This window comes from Camelus dromedarius, chromosome 4 (genome assembly GCF_036321535.1).
Source record: "Camelus dromedarius isolate mCamDro1 chromosome 4, mCamDro1.pat, whole genome shotgun sequence".
NCBI classification, from domain to species: domain Eukaryota; kingdom Metazoa; phylum Chordata; class Mammalia; order Artiodactyla; family Camelidae; genus Camelus; species Camelus dromedarius.
This window is the reverse complement of record NC_087439.1, coordinates 67,907,420-67,930,857: the sequence shown is the minus strand read 5'-3', so window position 1 is coordinate 67,930,857 and position 23,438 is coordinate 67,907,420. Positions and strand designations below refer to the sequence as shown.

The 23,438-nt window shown below is 46.8% G+C and overlaps 1 protein-coding gene across 4 annotated transcripts in view; it reads left to right on the top strand.

Annotated features, from left to right (window-relative positions):
• Window positions 1–23,438, top strand: part of NRP2 (neuropilin 2) — a 111,519-nt gene that overhangs the window by 20,329 nt on the left and 67,752 nt on the right. For all 4 annotated transcript variants that reach the window (XM_031451947.2, XM_010992051.3, XM_031451949.2 and 1 more), the window contains exons 3-6: window positions 13,123–13,304; window positions 19,108–19,338; window positions 20,649–20,804; window positions 22,460–22,629. In XM_031451947.2, coding sequence (XP_031307807.1) covers window positions 13,123–13,304; window positions 19,108–19,338; window positions 20,649–20,804; window positions 22,460–22,629 — 739 coding nt within the window. The remainder of the gene's footprint in view (window positions 1–13,122; window positions 13,305–19,107; window positions 19,339–20,648; window positions 20,805–22,459; window positions 22,630–23,438) is intronic.

Here is a 23,438-nt window from a genome sequence, read left to right as displayed (position 1 = left end):
TAAGACATGGATTACAGAAGTTACTAAGCTCTCTGGGACGTGGTCTTTCGCAAGCGAAATGGCTATAGACCTTCCATTCATTCCTAGTTATTCAACATCTATTATGTGCCAAGCATGACGAGAGCCTTGGGGGTGCAGTGATGAGTCAGTAAATCATACTCTTTCCCTTATGGAACTTAGAGTTTGGGAGGAGGAAGCAGGTAAAAAAATACGGTTATTGATGATAAAGCTACCATATCTAGAGCATCGCCCGTGAGCCTGGCACTTTGCCAAGTCCTTTACATACATCATCTCATTTGATCCTTCTCACAAAACCTTGTGAACTTATTGTTTCTCTTCCTATTTCACAAATGAAGAAATTTGGGCTCAAAGAATGTAGGCAGCTGGCCCCAGGTGCCGCTTTTGGAAGTGGCAGAGAAGGGGTTTGAAGGCAGAGTAACCTACTTTGCAGTCGGTGCTTTTTCCTCTCATGCTCTATTGCCTTCACCAACCTCATGCCTTCTGGCAGGGACATGATATGGGCATGTTTTGTGAGCCCACAGCATTGGGATCCAGCCTCAGCTGAGGAGATCAGGGAAGGCTCCTTGGTGGAGGTGATGCCTGCACCAATCCTTAAGAAGTTAGCCAGGCAAAGGGGGAATATGTATGGCTGGTGGCCCAGGCGAGAACATCATGTCAAAGACAAAAAGGGGGGAGAATTTGATGCTTTCAGGAACCCCAGTAACAAAGGGCCATCCTTGTGACAAACCCCTCTCTCGGTGAAGAGATGCCTAAGCAATGCTATTTATTTTATTTCCTGGCCAGATGATTCCAGCAGCTCAAGGAGGGGCCGGGGTCAGGAAGCAGGAAAAGACTGAGATTATGGGGACTCTTGGCTGTCTGACTCTCCCTGGTCAGAGTTTCTACAGTTTCATACCCTATATCCAGCCTTCTCCTTTCCTCCCGTTTAATGCTTGAAAGTAGGGTTTGGACTGGGAAAGTCCAGGTAACACTCTGGATTAAGCCCTGCTCATCAGTTTACTCCTACGGAAGACTTCCTCTGAACACAACTCTCTTTGCTATGAATAAAGGGCATGAAGGCACATTGCCCAACTAGAGCTGTGGCTTCAGCTGGTGTCCGCCGAAGTCTCTAGCAATCAAAGCAGAAGTGAGAGTTCTCTGTGGTTCAAGAGGGCATCTTGCACTCAGGAGAGACCCTGGGGTTGATTATTTGTGACACTGTTACAGATTTACTGCTTGCCCAACCACAGAAATATTCTGATTCCCCCAAGGAACCCATGAGCAGCAATCCTTTCCTGTATTGCAACAACCCTGCTAATGACAGAAACAGATCCCCCTCCAGGTACGTGGTGCAATAAACGGGAACAGTCCTGCTGACTTGGGCTCAGCTGGCAGCCAAGCCCACACTCACCAACCTTGACCAAGGGCTCCACCCAGCAACTTAGCTCTCTGAAGAAGTGGGAAAAACACGGCAGACTGTTCTCCTCCGCCTACCAAGGTTAAAGAGCAGTTGGGACAAGGGTTATTTTTGGCAGTTTGTTTTTAAATATGCAATGTTGCAATCTCAGCTCTCCAAATGCAAGCTTCACTGTGGATATCCTTCCTAACAAACGCATTTTTATCTTCTGATTGAGAAAATCACTTGAGATTTTCTAGTACACAGTCCCACTTGTTCTGCCTCTCAACCCTGGCACCTTCTCTGAACCCAGAGGTCCCAGAAGGCCAGCATCTCACCCCATGTAACTCCATGTAATTCTCCCATCTAATTACACCGGGTGAGAGTCAGTCTTAAGAAATTCAGTGGGAGCTCTGGGTGTGGAGGGGATAAAAAGGAGAAGGAAATAGACCAAGAAGAGAAATTAGATTTTTTTTAAAAAAAAAGCAATTTGTGTGTTTTGCTGTAGTCATGAGTCCTTTCGGAAAAAAAAAAATTCTCTTTGTTTTGTCCTTCTTTAGTGGCAGGGCAATTGAAACCTTTGGATTAAGAGAAACTCAACAGATCATTTAATTCCATTCTTCTACTTCTGCCTGGATCAATCATCCCTGGAAGAAAAAAATACATTAGCTGCCCTTGTCTTTCCTTCTAGAAAAGAGCTTCCATAATCGTCCTTCATTACAAGACCTAGTGCCTCACAACTTACTTCAGTTGATTGCAGAGGAGAGGGTTGTATTTAATTTACATAATCAAAAAATTTTTTTTTCCTAGAAGGAAAATCCCTGAAAAATGTTAGCAGGTTCAAAATAAAATTTAAAACAAAAAGAAGAAAGAAAAACTGAGTTGGTCTTACGTTTAGGAGAGCAGCAAAAAACTACATGATAAAGGAAAATCCACACGATTTTTTATGCCTTTTTCCCCTGGCTTTGTAGCCAAGCATCTTGGCTGTCTCTATAAATTTTTCTGTTCTGCCCCATTAGGGACTCAATTGTACGTTTGTAGGTGGTGTGGAGGGACTGTCAGTTGGACAATAATAGCAAATATTTATTGCTCTTGACAGACATCGGGTGCTACTGTACCAGGAACTTCCCATGTTTTATTCTTATAATGACACTTTGGGGCTGGGACTACTATTACTCCCATTTGACAGATGGGGATACTGAGGCCCAGAGAGATCACGCAGGGAGTAATGGTGGGGCTGGGATTTGAAGCCTGCTGCCCAAAGCTGCCTTTGTATACCTGTGTCCATATGCTCAGAGCTGTCATCTGCTGTCCCAAGGCTTAGGCATTTGAGGCCTCTCTGATTTCCTTAGATATCCTTGACAACTCTTTTCTTTTTTTCTTTTCTCTTTTTTCTACCTTTTCTTTGCCTCTTCCTGCCGTGTGGTCACCTCTGGATGCCGACAGGGCAGTCAAGGAGAGAGACAGAGAGATCTTTCTGTGTCTTTAAATACAAGCTGGAGGCCTGCCTCTCAGTCAATTGTCTCCTGCCTCCCTGTCACCTACCTCCTACTCCTCTGGTCCCCTCCAGCCCCCGTCAGCATCCTCTTCAAATTCCCTGCCATCCCCGCCACCACCTTACTCTTCATCTGGAATCCGAAGATGTGAGGGCTAGTAATAGAGTGTCAGCGGAAGTAATTGATTCCTCACACAGAGAGAATTCTCCTGCCTTTAGTGTCAATGGAGCTGAACCGGCGTCTTGGAGGGTGAGCGAGACATGTAAACAGTCCATGGCTGAGCTGTCAGGGCAAAGCCAGATGCACCAGCGAGTGAGCGAGAGAGAAAATGGTGGAACAAATAATTGTTTTATTGGAAAGGAAAGGAGTAAATATTTCAGCCCAGGAACTGGCAGTTGGAAAGAGACGGTTGAGAGCTAGGAGCGGGAACAATCTGTGCTGCAGGTTTTAACGGGAGTTTTCCTTTGTCTCAAGGTAGGAGGTTTCACCCCCCCCACCCCCCATTATCATCATTATTATCATTAAAATGATTACCGTAACAATTACAGTTGATGAGCCCTCGGTTTTCTAGAGCACCTTTCATCTAAAAGTTCAAAGTGATTTATCGATGTGTCATCCCTTGGAGAGCCGTAGGAGGGTAAGATAGTATTATTATTTTTTATTATTGTTGTTTTGGTCTTCCTGCCATGGGAAGGAAACTGAAGTCCAAGCAGATACATGATTTAGTCCAAGCCTCAGGACAGGCTGCGAGGTTAAGTGTTGGGGTTCTGACTTCTCTTCTGGGGGGTCGCTACTGCCCACAAGGGCCCTTACCCTCATGTGGCCCCACAGCTCGTCCTGGCCACCGACGCTGCCTCCCCAAGCGGTGAGGGCCCCGCTGGCCACTGCAAGATGGTAGCCATCCCACCAGCCAGCCATGCACAAAGCCAACAGCCTGCTCTGGCTGTGGGATAAATAAAAGTTCTTCAAGGTCTGACACACACTGCTTCCGTCCTGTGAGGAGGCTTCCTGCAACCTGGTTCCCTTTCTCGTAGAAGCTGGTGTCCTTTCTAGACAGATTTCTTCCTGGTCTTACAGAACCTGCAGCCAAGAACACCCATCATCCTGAACCTGCACAAGGGGCAGCCAGGTCTTTCAGAACAGAGGGACTTTCCTGTGATGGGGAAAGGCGGGGGCTTTCATGTGCACTGTGTGAACAGACCTGCTTTGGCCCTCACAGCCACAGTGCCTTCAGAACACAGCCATCTAAGCAAGCCACTTACCCAGTGGCGGTTTGGGAGGTGGGAGCAGTTCCAGCTGACTGGCCACCAAGTGCTACATTCAGAATCTCCACCCTGGCGTGGCCACAGTCCCTTCCTGCTTGAACATTAGTGCTGGCCCGTCATTTCCACACGACTGTGCTTTTTGCACAGGAGTGACAAGTTAGCCCCTGGAGCCAAGGAGAAGCCCTGAGCTCTGTCACCTGAAGCTCCGGATGCATGAAATGTGAGGACAGGGCCCATCACCTCTGCTACCTTCTCCCCAAACTGCCCCCTGCTTGGATTTCCACATGGCATGTTTTTCAGACAAGTTTTGTATTTTTGGACTTTTGTTATGGAGGCTGGATACCAGCAAAGGTGGAGAGAAAAATGATTGGGAACCTTCGTCCCTGGGGGGAAAAAAAACATAAAGGACTTTTTTGATGTGGTGATTGATTCCCTGGTGCCCAGCACACATCGTTCCCAGCAGGCTTCCATTTTTCGGACAGATGGGAAGGTTATGATTCACTCTTACAATTAGACCCTCTGGGAGCAAGGATTCGTGAGCGATGTCCCAGAGGGAACCATTCACCCGGCCAGGTTCAGGTACACTGCCAGCACACCAGGCCCAGAAATGCTGTACAATGATTCCCCCTCAGTGGGTTCCAGATACTTTCTGCCCCTTCTGGTCAGCCCTGAGAGGCACAGAGCCATGATCCCTGTACCTATTTATGAGATGAGGCAAACTGAGGCATGCTCGGTTGACCTAGGCCAGCTTAGGACAATTCAGCAAGTCTCTGATCCTGCTGGGATTCGCCTTCCCATCTCAGCACCAGGCTACTGGTGAATGGGCATAAATTGTACGCTACTCTTTTCTACTTTTTACTCTGATATTATTACAAAATATGAGCAAGGGGTCATTTAAGCTGACTTGGGAGAGTGAGGATTTTATAGATGCATAGACAGAAAGTAACACCCAACAGTCATGCTGAAAACAGCCTGCCCCAAAGCCTTAAAACTTCACATGTCTCGAAAATCATTCCTTACATAAGCAAACACATTCCATCCAAGCCGACCTCCAGAGTACTTGCTGGTCCAGGAGCAGAGCAGATGTGTGGCCACACGGCCCGAGGAACATGCTTGCTGGGGAGCTGGTCAGTGGAGGGAGTGGTGTGGAGCCAGAAGGTCAGGGGAGAAGTGGCGCAGGCTTTGTTGTGTGCCCTTGATTCTCTGAAAGTTCATCTACAGTGACACTTATCAGACTCTCTGTCTGCAGCGGCCGCCTTCCTCACGTTGTGAGGCGTTCTTGGCAGCCTGTTCCGCCAGGAACAATGAGACCAGCGGGGCCCTCTCCATCATCCTAGGGCTTCTGCGGAAAAACAACCAGCAATTATAAATAGATGTTATTCGTAGTTTCCATTTTCTTGCCTTCAAGGTTTTTTGGAATAATTCCTTCAGTTTGTTTTGGGTTGTTCTCTTCACATACTTCCTTTGCTGGGTGGTCAGATTTCCTCCCTTCTAAAGATCCCTGGTGACCCTGGCTGTTGAGGGGATTGAAAGTAAGCTCAAAATATCCTAGATCTGGGGTGGGAAGAAATAAAGGAAGAAAATGAAAGTGCCAATAGCCACTACTAAAAAGGCATCCGCCACCAATGCAAAACACAGACAGATGCAGTCTTGGCACTGTGTGAGTCCTTGGAGTTAAATAATAAATAATAATAATAAGTTAGATAGTACATAATAATGATGTGAAGTTAGCAACGGCAACAAATAATAATAGCAGCAGCAGTAACAGCTACCCTCTGTTTACCGAGCATTTACTACGCGCCGGGCCCTCTGCTGAGCTGTTGACAAGCATTAACTCGCCAGATCCAAGGAGGTTGAGTACCTAGGTGTTCCAGAGCCAACAAATGCAGAGTGGGGTGGGGGTGGTTTTGAACCCAGCCTGGCTGGCTGGTTCCAGAGCCTGGGCTCAGAAACATGAGATTGAAATGAATTCTCAAAAATTCAAGTGAGGAAGCGCTGCTGATGAGTTTGGACGGGAGGAGGATTTTTAGAAACGACCCTCCATTGTCACCGAGGTTACGGGGCCTGGAGACTGTCTCTAAATTTGACTTTCCATTACACAGGCGATGATAAAATAGCTGGTGCCTCCCAGGCACTTCCTACGGCACCCAGTGCAGCGCCGGGCTTCTATCTAACTTCATAATCCCTTGCAACAGTCCCAAAAGGTGGGACTTATTACTAACGTTTTAGAGATGAAGAAACTCAGAGAAGATAAATGCCTTGTCTGAAATCATATCACTAGTAAGTGCCAGATACTAGCTGGATCTGTCCATAAAACCCACGCACTGCATTTCCCAGAGAACACACACCCTTATTGACAGATACGTTTCTATGTAACAGTGATAAAATTTTTTTGTTTGATCACAGACCCCTTCCCTAGGAAAATGTGTGTACACGCAAACACACAAAATTCCCTCATAGGATTATAGGGGTTCCCCAAACTACTGAAACTTATCTGTGGACCCTACTGGAAATCCATGGGCTTAAAATATGTGCTCTAGCTGATACTTTAAGAGTGTATAAATACACCGGATACTGTTTTCTCACTCGATGGGCCATATGTTCGCATGTGGGTATGTATGTGCTCTTAAAAATACTCCACTTACAAAAATTAGCATGTTATCCCATCTGAACACTTACAAGCTAGATTTCTACTGGGTGAGTCTCGACACCATGAATTCCAAATCTACTCACTGCTTCTGCCGGTGATTTGTCTATTAAATTTGGCAAGTCTTATAGGCTTTGTTTAAACAAAGCAGCATGATAAAAAGAGCAAGATTCTGTGACATCTCTGAGACAGAGTGGATTCTTTGCACCTCGCACCTTCTAGTGTGATCGTATTCTGACAATCTGACCTTCCCGCTGCTCTCCAATAGTCATTCAACGATGCAGCCAAAGGACAGATGTGAGGTCAGTGGGCCCTGGAGTAAATCCTGCCTCTGAGCTTTCCGCATCCTGTGACTTTGAGCAGGTCACCTGGCTCCCTGAGCCTCAGTCTCTACATCTGCACGTGGACAGGAGTCGTATCAGTGTCTGGTGTGTATCAAGTGAGGGTTAAATGAAATAGTATCTAAACGAAGCGAGGGTCCAGCCCACTGTGAGTGCTCAGTAAATGAGAGCTTTTCCCACTGATGTCCCAGCTTCTTACTAAACGCGTGATACCAATGAAAGGGAGAGATTCAAGGAAATGAAATTGACTTCTTAAAAAACCTGAACTGACAGCAAGCTGATTTCTCCATAAAAGCTGAATGTCCCTACTGAGCCACAGACCAGGCCACCTTGCTTTGGGCCTGAACTGTCCAGAGACTTCAGCATTGTGCAGACCTGCCTCACAGCCTCTTGGGGTCTCAGGCAGCTTCTTTGTTGGGCAGTCATACATGACAGTGTTGTTTTCTCCTCCTGTTTTCCCTGCAGGTTTTAATGTAAGGATTAATAAGACAGTGTTTGTAGATGTCTTTGAGCTTCCTGGAAGAAAGGCACTCCAGGAGGTGATAAATTCTCTGGCCTGGATAATCTACTCATGAAATATGGAACTTTGAAAGTGTGAGAAAAATCTCAAATCACTTTGACAGCATTTTAATTATAGTTGATTTGTTTGCCGCTAATAGTGAAAATGCTGTCAGCATGATGTGAGATGTTTCTTCCACTCAAAATGGTATATTTCGTGTTTTTGAGTCATGAGGCAACATTTTGGTTTCCAGATACAACCAGAATAGCTCAGTGAGCTTGCTGGAGCACAAAGGCAGACAATAAAATGGACCAAACGTATCAAACCCCTCAGAAAGCAGAGTTCCTTCTTCTCAATATATAACACCAACCTCAGGGCCTTCATTCATTTATCTTCTCAACAAACAGTTAGTGAGCTGTCTTGTGTGCTGGGCACCATGTAGGTGTTATAAACTCATCCGTTAAAAGATGGGGTTCTCATTCTCATGGTGGCTACTGTCTAGTGCAGGACAGAGATCCTAAACAAATAATCAGGTTTATTGACAAGCCCTTTACAGATTGTGGTAATAGCTAGACAGGCGATGAGAGGGTGGTGAGGTAGAGAATAAGGGAATGCTAACTGAAGTAGGGGGCTCAGGGCAGGCTTCTCCGAGGAGGTGACATTTGCACTTACAAGCATAAGAAGGTCCCAGCCATAGCAAAAGCTAACAATGTGTTTCAGGCAGAGGGAAGAGCAAGTGCAAAGGCCCAGGGGCTGGAAAGAGCTTGCCACGTATAAAATGTGATGGCTTAAACATTTTATGATGCAAGGAGCGTGAAAAGAGGCATTGCCGGGTTGGCAAAGGTTGTGGCTTCAGGACTTGGGCAGCACAGGTGCTCGGACGTTCTAGACAAATCCCATAGAATGGGCACAGCATTCTTCCTCAGAGCAGCCAAGTACATACTCTCCCTAGGAGATAGAAGTCCCCTCACGAGCAGTTCTAGGTGGCGTCCCTAAAGGTGGACTCTGGAAGGGGTTAGACGTCACCGGCCGTGGGAGAAGGGCCTCCACGTGGTGAATCTTCCAGTGCAGGCTCGGCTGGCTAACCAGCCTCTGGTGGCCTTGCGGGGCAGTGTCAAGCTTGGATGCAGTTAGGGAAAGTAGAAAGCCTCTTTTCACGTTTGCCTAGTGGTGAGAAGAGATGAGACTTGTTTTTCATACCTCTCCTGCCGACTCTTAGAATTAATTCCACCGTCAAGATTCCCATGCCCCTAAACGAGGGTTTGGGGAGAGAAATTAAGACTTTGAAGGCGAGAAAGTACAGAAAGTGTTCTCTAGACAAATGTTCCACATGCAGATGTTGGAGTCTATCAGGAGAAAAATAAAAAGGCACCATTGTAGAAAGGAAAAAAAAAAAAAGGAACTGGGATAGAGATGGCGACTTCAGCTTCGGAAAGTAAATAAATAAATAAAATAAGAAAAGGTAGTGTTAAAGCTTTGAAAGGAATTTTTTCATCTGAGGGAGATTAGGAATAATGAAATGCAAACACAATAGTTAATACGTCTGTTAGCTGGTTTATGTTTCCTTCCGGAAAATGAGTAAGAGGGATGGCTTTTCGAGTTATCCTCCTTGACTGTCGCTGGGGTGAGCTCTGAGGCTGTACCCCAGACTCCTCTACCAAACAAATGCTAGATATTGGATGCTAGATGCAAAGCCATATTTATTCCTAAGCCTCTGCTAGCTCTACACAAATGAACCTGACAACACGGAAATTTCTAAGGAGATTGACTCCAGCTGTAGCAAATCCCTAATAATAAAAAAATTTCCCCAAATGAGTCAGTCACACAGGAGGTAAATGAGACATTCTCTGTGGAGTCAGCATGTCATTTGGCGTGTGCCCTTTATACAAAAAGCCCAGCCGGAGGACCTGGTGGTTAACTGGGGCTTGTCCATGGGGAGAACCCAGATCCTGAAGGGAAGGGGGATTTTAGCCACCAAATTGTCACCCTGGGTCGCTTTCTCTTCAAGCAAACCTGTTAGGAAAATCCAGTTTTCCTAAGAAATTCAAGTCAGGGCTGATTATTGGCTTCACAAAAGTATTCACCAGTGGAGTCCTTTAAATAGCAAGCTCGGAGAGAAAATGTATGATTGATTGATTGATACAAACCTTTTCCGAACGTACATTCCCTTCATTAGCTGTGTGTGTAGATGTGTAAGGATGTATTTGTAGCTGGCCACATTACTCGAGAGGATTTGGGTGGTATCCCCGTTGAGGACATTGGAGAAAGTTTATAGCTCTGACATACGCTGGGTTGCCTTGCTTCGTGGCTGATTCTGTTAATCCCCTTAATTACTCTATGGGTGATTAGGCAGCCAGGTAAAACCCTCCACTTCTGATGAACAAGCCAGTGGGATGTCAGGGCCCCTCTTTGTCCTTCCTGTAGAAATTGGCAACACGAAGACTGGAGCTATCTAGTGGTCTTTAAAAAAATGCTTTTCAAGCATTTATTGAGTGTGGGCGATGGCCCCGGCACTGTTCCAGGTGCTCTGATGCGCTTTATTTAGCCCTCACTGTGCTTCTGTGAGATGGCTGATGATTGTGGTCATGATGATGATGATGGTGATGGTATCTTTCATCTGCAAAATTATGAGAGCTGGATTATTTTCCTCAGCTCTTCTACTTTGACAAAATTCTGAAGGGAAATGTCTTCATTTTATATACTTTAAAGAAATGCAGGCTCATGGTGAGCAATTCAGATAATGGGCGAGAACAAAGAAGGAAGTAAAAATTACCAATTAGCCCACCATCCACATATCTCACCACTGTTAATATTTTAGTGTATCGTCTTTCAGACTTTTTCTGTATGTATATGCAAGGAATATGTATATATTTTAAAGCATGCTTTTTAAAACATCTACTTTTTTCAACTTAATAAATAGCATGGACATTTTTCCTTAAAGGCAAAAAGAAAACTAGAGTTACAGCACCAGTTACTAGAGCAGTGGAGTATTCCATTTTATAAATATCCCAAATTGACTTACCCACTGCTGTTGTTGGACATTTAGACATGATGCTGTTTATAAACAAAGCATCTTTTCACTACACACACACACCCCCACACCCACACACACACACACAGATCCATATACATCTTTGCACAATTGTCTGATTACTTTCCTAGGAAAAATTCCTAGCAGTGGAATTGCTGGATTAAAGAGTAGGTACCCTTGCTGGAGTAAAGTGTTAATATGTACCTAACATATTAACTTTTGTGACATTTTTGCCAAAATGCCTTCCAAAATAATTGAACAGATAAACATTCTCTCTTACACTGAACCTCTACTCGCTCACTCTATCTCTTAGCGAAGGTCGTTTCTGCTCTAGTGTGCAGCCTCTTCACCTCTGAAATGGGTGTGAGAATACAGGCCACAGTGAACGCTCGTGAAGCACACGCTAACTGCCAGGCTGTGAGCTGGGACACTTTATATAGATTATGTCTGTCATCTACATTTCACAAAAACCCTAGAAGAAAGGTTTGACTAGCCCTGTTTTGCTCTTATTTTTCCAATTTCTGAAAGATTGAATAACTTGCCTGAGGGCACCCAGCTAATAAATCTGAGCTGAGTTCTGTCTGCTTCTGGGATAGGGGTAGGGGATGCTGATACCAGGCCTGGTGAGCCGGGGAACGTCTGCTCCATGAATACAGGTGCTTCTCAACCATTGTGCACACGGGTAAGGCATCACCATTACTCAGCTGAGAATGACTGTCCAGCAGGGCTTACCTCAGTGTGGAAATAACAAGAAGGGGTTTTCCAGAAGATTTAGGGGAATTTCCTTAGGGAACAAACTCAGTGTCTCTTCACTGTTATTTTAGAAGTGACTGTTTCCAAAGTCAGCACCATCTCCTACACTGAAATCACAGACCTCAACAGATTCCCCCACCCCCATGGCCTTTCTCAATCTGTGGTCATCTCTCAAGAGCTCCGGAGGGAGATGCGGCCATCTCGTCTTCTCCAGACTCTAACCACCTCCTGTGATTCTTTGGCCTATAGGAGCCCAGCCCTCTGGGGCCTAAGAATGAACGAATCCTGGTTCACTCCTTAGACTTCCTTCGCAGACCTATTTATTTGGAAGTGGTTGAGTGATCTGAAATATGGCTCCCGGAGCCTCAAGCCACTCGGGCTCCAACAGCCACTTCTGCAGCCCGCCAGCTGCCCCAGACCCTGTGTGTGTGGTGGGAGGTGGCAGGCGCATCCCAGGGAGGGTAGCCTTTCTAGTCCCTCTCTTTACCCAAAAGGAAGCAATTTTGTACAGGTTGTTTTAACAGGCTGATGCAAAGTAAACAAACGGAGGGAGAGGGAGATGGATGGTTTTCAGTAAATAATGGTACAGGGGCCAGCAGTTTGAGGGATCTGGTGGGGAAGAAATTTTCCACCTTAACAGTTGTGACAGGAGTATTCCCTGGGAGCCCAGAGAAGGAGCACAGACTGAGGACGGTGAAGATTGTCAGAGGCCAAATATGTGCATCTGTACAGATAAAACGGCACAGTGTGTGCGTCGTCCCGTGAACCTAGCCAAGGCTGTCTTTGAGGAGTCATCCCCCACCCAGGCCAGTTTGACGCAGTCTGAAAGGAGCTCCGGCCTCAGCCCAGGGAAGGCAGCCCGCTCTGCCTCATGCTGAGGCTAATAGTTATGTGCTTATAGATGCGGGATCCCCAGGGAGTCACCCCCTGCTTTTGGAGAAAGATTTTTATTGCCTTATCTAATATGGTGCTGATTCCTTTTAAAAATGTGTTGTTGACTAGTCACTGCTGATGTGAACTTTGCAGAGTCATATCCAGGAAGGAGGTGGCTCACAGTTGGGGAAGCTTTGTCACTAACAGTTAAAGGGAAGAGAAAAGAGGATGACCCAGGAGAAACCTGAGACATGGGGGGGGATCAGGAAAATAAGTGTCTCTGAAACATCCCCCGTGCGCCTGACTCCGTGCCTAGCATCTGCCCTATGTTTTTTCATTCCATCTCCATCCCAACCTACCTCAGTGGCTATTTTTATCCTCATCTTACAGATGAAGAAACTGATGCTCAAAGGGGTTAAGTGACTAGCAGAGACACAGAGCTAAGAAAAAAAAGACTAAGATTCAGAGAACTCATAATGGAAATAAACATGTGCCACCGAACAAAGAAAAGAAAATGTTTGTTTTGAGACATTTGATAGAATGACGCTACTGCTCTTACACGTGCAAGAGATAAGGCCTTAAAATCTAGCCATCCACTGGGGTGCTCATTCTCTGTGGTTTTCATAAAGCAATGCAACTTCCTATATCTATGTTTGCCAGCCTCCAAAAGCACATGTAAGTGCCCTTTGTTTATCCATCTGGAACACCTGAATGTCTAGAAGTGAGTGGAGAGCACCTGAGCTGGAGGGAGACACTAGTCCTTTTCATCTCCTGAAAGCGACCTTTTCTCATACGTGCTCCTCTGTGCCATCCCCACCTAGGTATGACTTCATTGAGATTCGGGATGGGGACAGCGAATCCGCAGACCTCCTGGGAAAGCACTGTGGGAACATCGCCCCACCCACTATTATCTCCTCCGGCTCTGTCCTCTACATCAAGTTCACCTCCGACTACGCCCGGCAGGGGGCAGGCTTCTCCCTGCGCTATGAGATATTCAAGACAGGTCAGTGTGGTCATGGGGGGAGAGAAGATGGGACTCCGTGTCTGGCCGTGGGGCACTGGATGAGGGACCTGCGTCATAGTTATGTGCCCACAAATGGAGCCCAGTGGGTGGACACAGGTGGTAAGGGTTCTAGTTTTATCCAACCCGATAAGCAAGTTGAGGGAGGAAAGAGGGGTTCAAGTGAAATTGGAGACAGCCTGAGATGAACCCAGTTTAGGTTACCAGCCAACATAAGAGGGCAAGTTGCTGGGTTAATGCTTGAGTGTTTGTGGCAGCAAAAGAGTAGGGGCACCTATTAAATAGAAAAACCCTTTGGAAAGAATTTGACTTTTGTGTGTATTTAAAAAAAATCACAGTAATCTTCATGGTAAAAACAAAACTTGGTTGCGCTTCCTCCTAATTACTTCATGGTTTAATATAGCCTTTGGAATTACATGGGGCAGAAGGACATAATCTATTCAGTCTTGGAGTCTCTAAAAATCTTACTATGACCCTCACCCCCATCCCACCACCACCAGTGGGGTCATGTAGTAGCTTTTATATTCAGATACAGCTCCTGGAAATTCCCCTTGCTGATCCTCTGTGCCGTGACTACCCATTGAATCCCCTTCCTAAAGCCGATGAAATTGACACCCTGGAAAAGAGAGCAGGAAAAGAGGCAGAGAACATTACATTTCTTTTAAGTTGGCTGCTTGCTTTCCAGTAGGTCCGCCTTAGACTACTTTAGACCTTGAGAATATGGGCCAGTGCTGAGTATCCATAACTGGGTAGAGACAACTTTCATTCACAAGACGCTGCTTCAGCATCTCCACTAAATCACTCCAAGCAGTCTGCCCTTCCCTCCGATATGTGAGCTCATGATCTTGAGGCCAGGTGAAGCTTATCCTCCAGTTCTCCCCTCACCCGCCGCCCGTCCCCCCACCTCAGGGGCTCTCGCCCCATCTACAGTCTACAAGTGTGTCTCCCTCTCTGGCAGCCTAAGTTTTACAACTCGTGGGCGGAGTCTGCTGAAAGGGGAGGCTGTCAGCCTTGTCATCAAGAGGCCCAAGTCCGGCGCCTCTTGAGTTCAGCGTGAGGGGAACTATTCATATATATTTTCTTTTTCGCCAAACAATTCTCGAAAGGAAGTGGTTGCTGCTGAAAGCGCTTTTTATATTCACTCTGTCTAAATATTTGCCCAGTTTGTCTGCCTGAGAACCAGATCGCAGAATCCAATGAAAGGGTGGGACCAGGGCAGGAGCCAGGACCATCCCAGGGCACAAGTCCCAGGAAGGTCCACCTGCCATGGGTCATGCTCCTGACGACAGAAGGTCACAGGGACTGACAATCTGTGTGTCCAGTGGCTCAGGGCAAGTGTGAGGCTCTTGAATGGCCTGATCCACCCTCCCTCGAGTCCTGTGCAAGATTCAGACTTGTTACAGCCCCCAGCACTGATGGACCACTCACCGTACCATCCTCCGGTGGGGCGCGGTGGGGAGAAGAGAGAAGGGAATAAGACAGGGTGCTTGCCCTTTTCTGGTGGGGGAGACAGGTGTGCAAACCCGCAGCACATAACGGATGCACAGCGGATGCTGTTGGATGAATATGTGTAAGTAGATATGTCAGTTGAAAGGAAAACTCTAAGATGAGGCAGAACACGTAAGTGTGAAGCACGATGAACATGCTATGGTTATGAAACTCAGGAAGCAACCAAGTGGCTTGGCCAGTGGGGGATCTGGGAAGTCTGCTAGACAGCAAGGTCCCCAGTGCTGAAGCCACCACTCGGCTCCACTCTGCTGACCACGAGGGGAGAATTGCTCCAATCAAGGTCTTCCGCTGAGCTGACCACTGGAAGTCAGAACAGGGGTGAACAGGACCATTCAAGCTCATCTCTGTTTCATGCTTCCCAATTTAGTATTTCACAGAAGATGATGCCACATTTTCCAGAAGTCGACATCAAAAAAAGTGGTTGTTAACTCTATCCATCAGGCAGATTTGAAGAGTCGATATTAAAAGATAAAACACAGAAGAGGATATCATCACTCAGCATTGCTGTTTTGAGGAGAAGCTGATGGAGGATTTTGAATAAGGCAGCAAGTCTGTGGACTGCCTAGGAACAACAGAGCCAGCCAGGGAAGGTGGCGTGGGCACGGAGAAGCGGGGCAGTCTACGTTAAGGACTGGGATTACCTACAAGGAAGAAAGAGATTCCTGCAGTAGGAGATAAGCACAGCTCCGTCAGCAACAGCCCTTCTTCTGGGGAACGTAAGAAAGGGAGAGCCTAGTGGCCTCGGAGCCGCCATTCACACCTGCCATTATGCCCCTTAGAAAGAGCAACTCTCACATGAAAGTCACCCCTCAGTAAAGCACAGACACACGCGGGCAGAATTCAAAACAAAGGTGTTTAGGGAAATGAGCCTTCTTCCTGGTGCCATGTCCCGCACCCGCATCTCTACTGGTGGAGTCCTAAGAGAAAAATACACAAAGTTACATCATCCACAGAACATTAAAGAGACACATGAGCATGCTGAAGAAATGCAAACAAACACAGCTATGTTTGCTAGTCAGATTCATAAAGAGAAAGAAGGGGGAACTGTAAATGCAGATCTGCAACCGTACAGAGGGCTCTGGAAGCCTTCGACAGCACATCGCCCAGGCAGGGCTCTGCTGCATGATTATACCATCAGAAATAAACCCACAATTCGGTACAGATGGGGGCAAGTGGCTGGAGAGGGAGGTTCACGTCTGCCCTGAGTGAAGTGGTTTATAAAAGATTTTATGTATGACCAGACTGTCCACATTTAAAAGGGCAAACCAAACAACTCGCTGACTTAAGTAATCTCAAATCACCAAATCATGAGCAGAACAGAGAAAGGAATTTAAAAATAATTTTTAAAGTAACATTGGAAACTGAATCACTGAAAAATGTGGGGATTTGGTATGTGTGTTTGTTTTCTGATTGTCTTTGGACCAAGTTTCCAGATCAAGTTTTCTTTCCTGGTGCCCAGTGACATTTTGGAAACAGAAATCTCTGGGGTCATTTACAGATGGAGAAACTCTGCAGGGCCCCCTACTCTCACTTCCCATATTGAAGGACTGGATTCACCTTTTGTGGTCAGACACAGCTCAACTCGGGATAAATCTACCATGTTTTCAATAGCCTTATGCATGCAGATTCTTCTTCCGCTTGTGGAGTTGGTGTAAAATTTACAGTGGAAAACCACAGAGTGGGCATTTTTCATACCAGAGTCCTTTGGTATGAAATCATTCACTGCGGCTGAAATCCCCCAGCTTCTATGGGCAATCTCAGTGTTGCACTAACTCGAGTATTTGTTGACTGAGCTAATTTTTTTAACCTTTAATCCTTTTAACACATTGCAGAAAAGCATCTTGGATTAGGTAGATATCTGCAAGACTCCGCTCTTGTCCCAGGCTTGGCCACCCTTTTCTGAGATCTCTTCTCCACGTTTGATACTCAGCTGACTGCTTTGTGACACTGTACAAAGAATGAGATGGTACAATTAGAGACGGAAGTGTGATTGTAATGGACGGGCTTGATTTTTCTGCATAAAAAGGATCAAACTGTTTTTCTATCTGATTCAAAATAAGCCACAAGATACACCCATGTTTAGCCATTTATCAGAAATAGTTACACACTTTTTTCTCCTTTTTACCTTTAAGGACGTCCAATTGAAAAATTCTCTCCAGTCAATTCCAGAACCACAGAACCTTGGAAACTGTGGGTACTTCAGAATTTCACATTTTCCAGGCCTCTCTTGGGCTTTCAAAGTGTCCATTGTGGAAGCACCTGTCCCCCCATGGGTGAGAGGGACTAAAGAAAGATTCCGCTATAAATTCCCTGCTCCGAGGGGGTGGGGATTCCCCTCGCCTTGGGAGAGAATGACAATAGAGCCAACTCTAGGAGGGGATGTCGGATGCCTCCTCTAGCTCTGGAAGCAACTTGTGAATAGAGTTAATTTCCTCTGGCAAAGTGGCCCAGCAGCTATAAACACTAACCTTTTCAAAATTCCTCCCGGCCCCCTGAAGACCTGCCAGCTGGCTTGGCTTTGCTAAAGGGCCTCATCCTGGATCACTGAGGAGGCCCTCAGGAGCTGGAGTCCTGACGGTAAACAAAACTGGTGGCTCCGTGGTAAACAAACTCGGGGGAGGGGTCGTCTCCACTCCTCCTCCGGGCCTGGCTGCCCCTGGACCGCCCTGCCCCCATGATGCAGTGCAGCGCCTCTGGGATTCAGCATTAGAGAGCCTCCAAAGAATTCTGAAAAGATTAGCTCTCATCCCAGGGGTCCCGGGTTCCCACCTGGCCAAGGCACAGTGCTGGGGCGAAGGGTGGTGGTGAGGTGATGGCCTGCCCGGTGGGCAGGGATATTGGCACTTCCCGTCTGATGCTAAAGAAAGTTGCAGTCCCCCTCCCCCGCTTATTTGCATGGCACCTTTTCCAAGTCAGACCTTTGCTGCTTTCCAGAAAGCCGTCATCAATAAAGAGACTCACAGAGGGGCGGCTGCAGGAGCCGCGGATAAAGACATCGCTGCGGGCGAAGATCAGTGTATTGACATCACATAGTTATATTTCAGTGGGATCCCCAGAGGACACTTCCTGCCAGTAAACACCTGGTTTATCTAGTATTTCTGTGTTTTCTGCTTCATGCTTGGAGGGCCTATTATAAATCCTGCTCCCTTTCCAAATTTTAAAATCAGACCATATCGTGCAATCAGTTATAATTGTGCAGCTTTTACGTTCATCGTGTTAACTCGAGAAACTTCTGACTCTGTGGAGCTTCTTGGGCCCGTGGTCTGGGCTGCAGGACTGTCCCAGGGCCCTCCCTGGCAAGTGGTAGCTGGGTTACAGCACATGGGGGTCCTTTCAGTGTGATTCCACCTAGAGGCATTAGGAGATGTGCTGGCTGTAATCCTTTTACGAGTTCCCTCTGTGGTCCAACCCTGTACCAGGAGGTGAATGTGTGCAGCATTTAATAAGGTGCCTCCGTGAGCCCCAAGAAAGCGGACACAAGAGCTGAGGAGAGAAACAAGGCCACCCGCTCCCCTGCCCCCCCCCCCCCCCGCAAAGGAACCAGAAGTCTTCCACATGTCAATGCACTGCCACATTTTTTCCAAACTTGCTGCTGGAGCGGCCTTTAACATCCCCAAACCCTGCTGTGATCCACCAGCTACAAACCTCAATTGTTAATTGTCTGGCCACTACAGAGCTGCTCGTTTTAATATAGTCAGGACATGAATGAGACCCGAGCTCGCCTTTGCCCCTCCCCTGAGGCACCTTGGATCTTGGAGGGAGACGGGGGCACTGAGTTGGCTCTGGTACAATAGGGGCTAGTGTTGAGGTCAGCAATAAATAAGGGGTGACATTGTTTTCCCTGCTGGCAATCAGCAAGCCTTCCTTAAGGATTGAAATAACTTACATTTCTGGAGCAAGCAGCTGAGTAATTGAGAAAGAGGACTCTGTTCCTCTTTTCAAGAGAATCAGTCTCTCTCTCCCTCTCCCTCTCTCTGTATCTCACACACGCTTCTTTCTACACCGCCCCCTCCCAAACCCTCAATTGCTGCTCTTACTCTAATATGTAGAGCAAGCCCACTGGCCTCCCCTAATTTCTCTCCTAAAGATGATCTGGCTTAAGGGCTTGAAATGTGGATGTGAAAAGTATGTTGCTTCAAGGGCCACTCCAGTGGAAACAAAAACTTCGTGAGTAGGGAGATTTGGGCCCAAATATTTAAATAACCCATGCGACAGAGGCAGCGGAGAAGGGCATCTTCTTCCTCTGTCTTATATACAGGCTGTCTTTTATATACAGGCTCGGAAGATTGTTCAAAGAACTTCACAGGCCCCAACGGGACCATCGAGTCCCCGGGGTTTCCCGAGAAGTACCCACACAACCTGGACTGCACCTTCACCATCCTGGCCAAACCCAAGATGGAGATCATCCTGCAGTTCCTGACCTTTGACCTGGAGCATGACCCTTTGCAGGTGGGAGAGGGAGACTGCAAATACGATTGGCTGGACATCTGGGATGGCATCCCGCATGGTGAGTGATGGCGCTGTCCCTTGCCAGGCACTTCTCCGTGTTTTCGCCTTTGCCTGTTAATTGCTTTAGGAGCAATAAAAAAAGAGAACAAAGACTTTAAAACTCCTCAGGGGTTATCTGTGACCCTTGATGACTTTCTCTTCTTATCCTTCACCAAGGATGTTTTCAGAGAGATTGCAGAAAGGCAGTTTCCTCTCTTGGAGATATTTCCTTGGAGAAGGGTAGAAGGAGACTGGGTAGATACCTGGATGAGCATGAGAAAACCTATAGGTAATGTTCTTTTCTGCTCGAAGGCATCAGAATTGCCTTGGAAAGTGACTCAGTGACCACCCCCTATGCCCAGAGGGGACTCTAGAGCCGGATTGACTAGGTTTGAATTCTGGCTCTGTCCTTCCAGCTCTGCAACCTTGGGCCAGTGACTTAGCCTCTCCATGTCTTATCTGTATAAATAAGCTGCTATCATTATTATTACTATAATTTTATTATCAAGGGGGGAGGGTATAGCTCAGTGGTAGAGAGTGTGCTTAGCATGCATAAGGTCCTGGGTTCAATCCCTAGTACCTCCATCAAAATAAATAAATAACCCTAATTACCCCTGCAAAAACAATTTAAAAATTAAAAAATAAATAAGCACTGAAACATGCTGTACACCAGAATCTGACACAACATTGTAAACTGACTGTACTTCAGTTTTTAAAAAGCCAAAATAAATAAATAAGTAAAAAAAAATATAATTTTACTATCATTTCATATATATAATCAGAGATGTTAAAAAGGCGCACCTCCCCCCCACCAAGGCCAAGAGGAACCTTGGCCAATATAGGTCTTGGGTAGTCAGTATTGGCGAGGAAACCAGTCTTTCACATTTATAGTTGTTCTAAGTATTTTGCACTGTAAGGGAGACTTGATGGCTAAGCTATTTCATTTCCTGAGAAAAGCATAAGGTTTAGTCCGGAAACTTGGATTGGAGTCCCGGCTCTGCTATTTCCTAGCCATATGAACCAGGAAGTCATGTGACCTCTCCAAACCTCAATTTCTTCCTCTGTAGAGCAGGCGTTATAATGATACCTTTCCAGCCCGTCGCCCAGGGCTGTGAGAACAGAATGCAGCCAGGTCAGTGAAAGCACTTTGTTAATGTGCAGGAAAATATTAGACATTGTTCTTAAAACATATCTCTGGTTGTTCTTTTATGCCACAGCATACAGAGGGATGCTCGACTGAACGACTTGCAGTTGTGGGAAGGGAGAATGTATTGCAAATGGAGTTTGTCATTTCCGTTTCTGTGACCTCTCTTTGTCCTGCATGTCCAGTTGGCCCCCTGATTGGCAAGTACTGTGGGACCAAAACACCTTCTGAACTCCGTTCCGCAACCGGGATCCTCTCGCTGACCTTTCACACGGACATGGCGGTGGCTAAGGATGGCTTCTCTGCACGTTACTACCTGGTCCACCAGGAGCCGCCAGAGAGTGAGTTGGCCAGTTGTGAAACTCTGTCTTGTCCTTCCATCAGGGCTGCGAGGGAGAAGAGAGGCTGACCACTGCAAGAGAAAGAGATGGGAATTCTACAGAGTTCTCAGATGCAGTGGCATCTGAGTTCAGGGGATGGGAGCTGTATCCTCTTGCGAGGCAGAGATTAATGAAAACAGAACAAATGTTAATCTGGGTGCTCATTTGTGTTCCAAAAATCAGTTATTCCGGAATGTCACAGGACCATCTCAAGCCTCAGAATGAAAAGGGGGTTAGTTAGGCTATCCATATAAAGTCCCCTCCTGTGCTAACATTTTTTGAGTCTAGGGCCATTTTCCTTCCTTTCCAAGCCTCAGTGGCCCACTGTCAAAAAACTGAGCAATTTTAAATCTCTTCTGTGTACATTTTTTTTTTTTTTGGACATTAAACATCTCTGGCCCTGGTTAGAGTTTCTCTGACTAGCTTGGTACACTGCTTGGACTTTCATTTCATACTTTCAATAAACAGTTTTTTGAGCTTGCCTGTGTGCCAGGCACCATGCAAAGCATAGAAAGTATAACCCTGACCCTAGTGGTCATGAAACTTGACATCTAGACCATCAGTCTCTTGCCTGGAGCTACATCTTTAAACCAGCTCCTCTTGGACATGTGCTCCAAATGTGCTGCCATTGTCACTGAGAAACCCAAGTGATAACTTGAAGGACTGAAGGAACGCTTTAAGGATGATTAGAGCTGGGGGGATCCTGCCATGGTCGCAGACGCTTGCCACACGCATACCTACAGACGCAGCAGCCTGCCCTCCTGGAAAGCTGACGTGTTTTGCTCTGGGTTTTGCTTTTTTTTTTTTTTTTAAAGAACTCATAAAGATTGAGGGAGAAGAAAACAGTATTGCGAGCTGCACTGCATTCTGCAAATGGCCAGCACGGTCACAGGGCTACAGCATAGGTTTGATACCTGAGAAAGATTGCTTTTCCTTCTCTGACACATGCACACACAAATACTGACCAGTGTCTGTGGGATCCATGGCGAGGACAGCAGTTAAGCTGACAGCGCAAGGCCAGAGAAGGTGACTTCTGGGTCCATTTGCCCAGACAGGTGATGCGGGGGACTATAGAGGGGCAGGCGTATTCTCACAGAGAGGTCTCCCAAAGACAGGTATTTATGGCTTTGTGATGTCTGTCTTCTGTGCCAGAACCCACGAGACAGCCGAATGAAAGAACGAAAGCAGCAAAAGTGCCTCCTGGGTATTTATTAATAAAGCAGGCTTCCTGCCGCATGTCCGCCCACCCACATTGCCACGAGTCTATCACCCGTTTACCTGGATTTCAATAGTGGTGCATCTGGCATCTGTGAGCGTTCGTAGCCTGCAGCACTAACAGTTCTTGTGCTTTTGATTGTCTTTTTAATTTGTATGATGATTCTTAGTTAGCCACAGCCTGATTTCTTTTAGGTCAAAGTTAGTTTCTTTCAGACCCAGAGGGATTGTCAAGCTCTATGACTTGGCGCAGTTGTTTTTAAACTGTGAGTGTATAATTAGGTCTTTGAGATGAAGGAGTGCCTGCAAGGACTCATCCCTAGAAGGGAACAGCATTCTGGGAGTCCCCGGGTGTTGAGGTTGAGAGACCTAACTCCGCCTTGACTGTCTCCATCCCTTAGACTTTCAGTGCAATGTCCCCCTGGGAATGGAGTCTGGCCGGATTGCTAATGAACAGATCAGTGCCTCATCTACCTACTCTGATGGGAGGTGGACACCTCAACAAAGCCGGCTCCACGGTGATGACAATGGCTGGACACCCAACTTGGATTCCAGCAAGGAGTATCTCCAGGTACTTAACTCAGATACCAGAGGGTGTGCAGAGTGTGTGTGTGTGTATTGGTGGGTGGGTGGGGGGGAAGCTCCTCCACTAGGGTGGACAAAGGACACAAAGGAAGTAAATACAATATACTTGAGGACTCCTTTCATCCATCCATCCAAAGAAATCCATGCTCCAGGCACAAAGACACTGTGCCAGGCACTGTGTGAAGTGCTGGGATAACATGACGAGTAAGCGGGACACTGGCCCTGCCCTTGGGAAGATTACCAGGCCTTGGAGAAGCTGTTTGGCCGGGAAGCTGTTTGCCCTATCACCATAGGTATCCGAGGAACTTCGATAAACAGTCCCAGAGCTTGCTCATTCTTGGAAGGGGGAGGCATCAGAGACTCAGGGGGCGTTTTCCTAAGGGCAGGCTGGTTGAGTTGCTAGCTGAGCACGGCTGCTTCTTCTGATCTTTGCTGTTTGGAGGGAGCCCTGCCGGGAAGGTTTTGCCTGTAGCTATCAGGGGAACACGTGGGAAAATGGCACAACCAGGAATGAAATTCTAGTAGTCCTGATGCCCTGCAGCATCTTTTCAGACTATTTGCTTTGCTTCTGAATAAGACTTGCAGCTCATGTTAAATGATCCTCCCTTGCACTACACACGGGTCCAGCTCTCATCCCCAGGGAAGAGCAAGCTGCTAGTCCCATGCTAAAGCAATGACTGCTGTTATGACACATGGCAGACAGCCTGGTGACCCCCTGACAAGCCTGTCCTAGCTCTGATGCGAAGTGGTGACCCCTGCTCGGAGAAGGACGTTGCAGGGCAGACAACAGGAGAG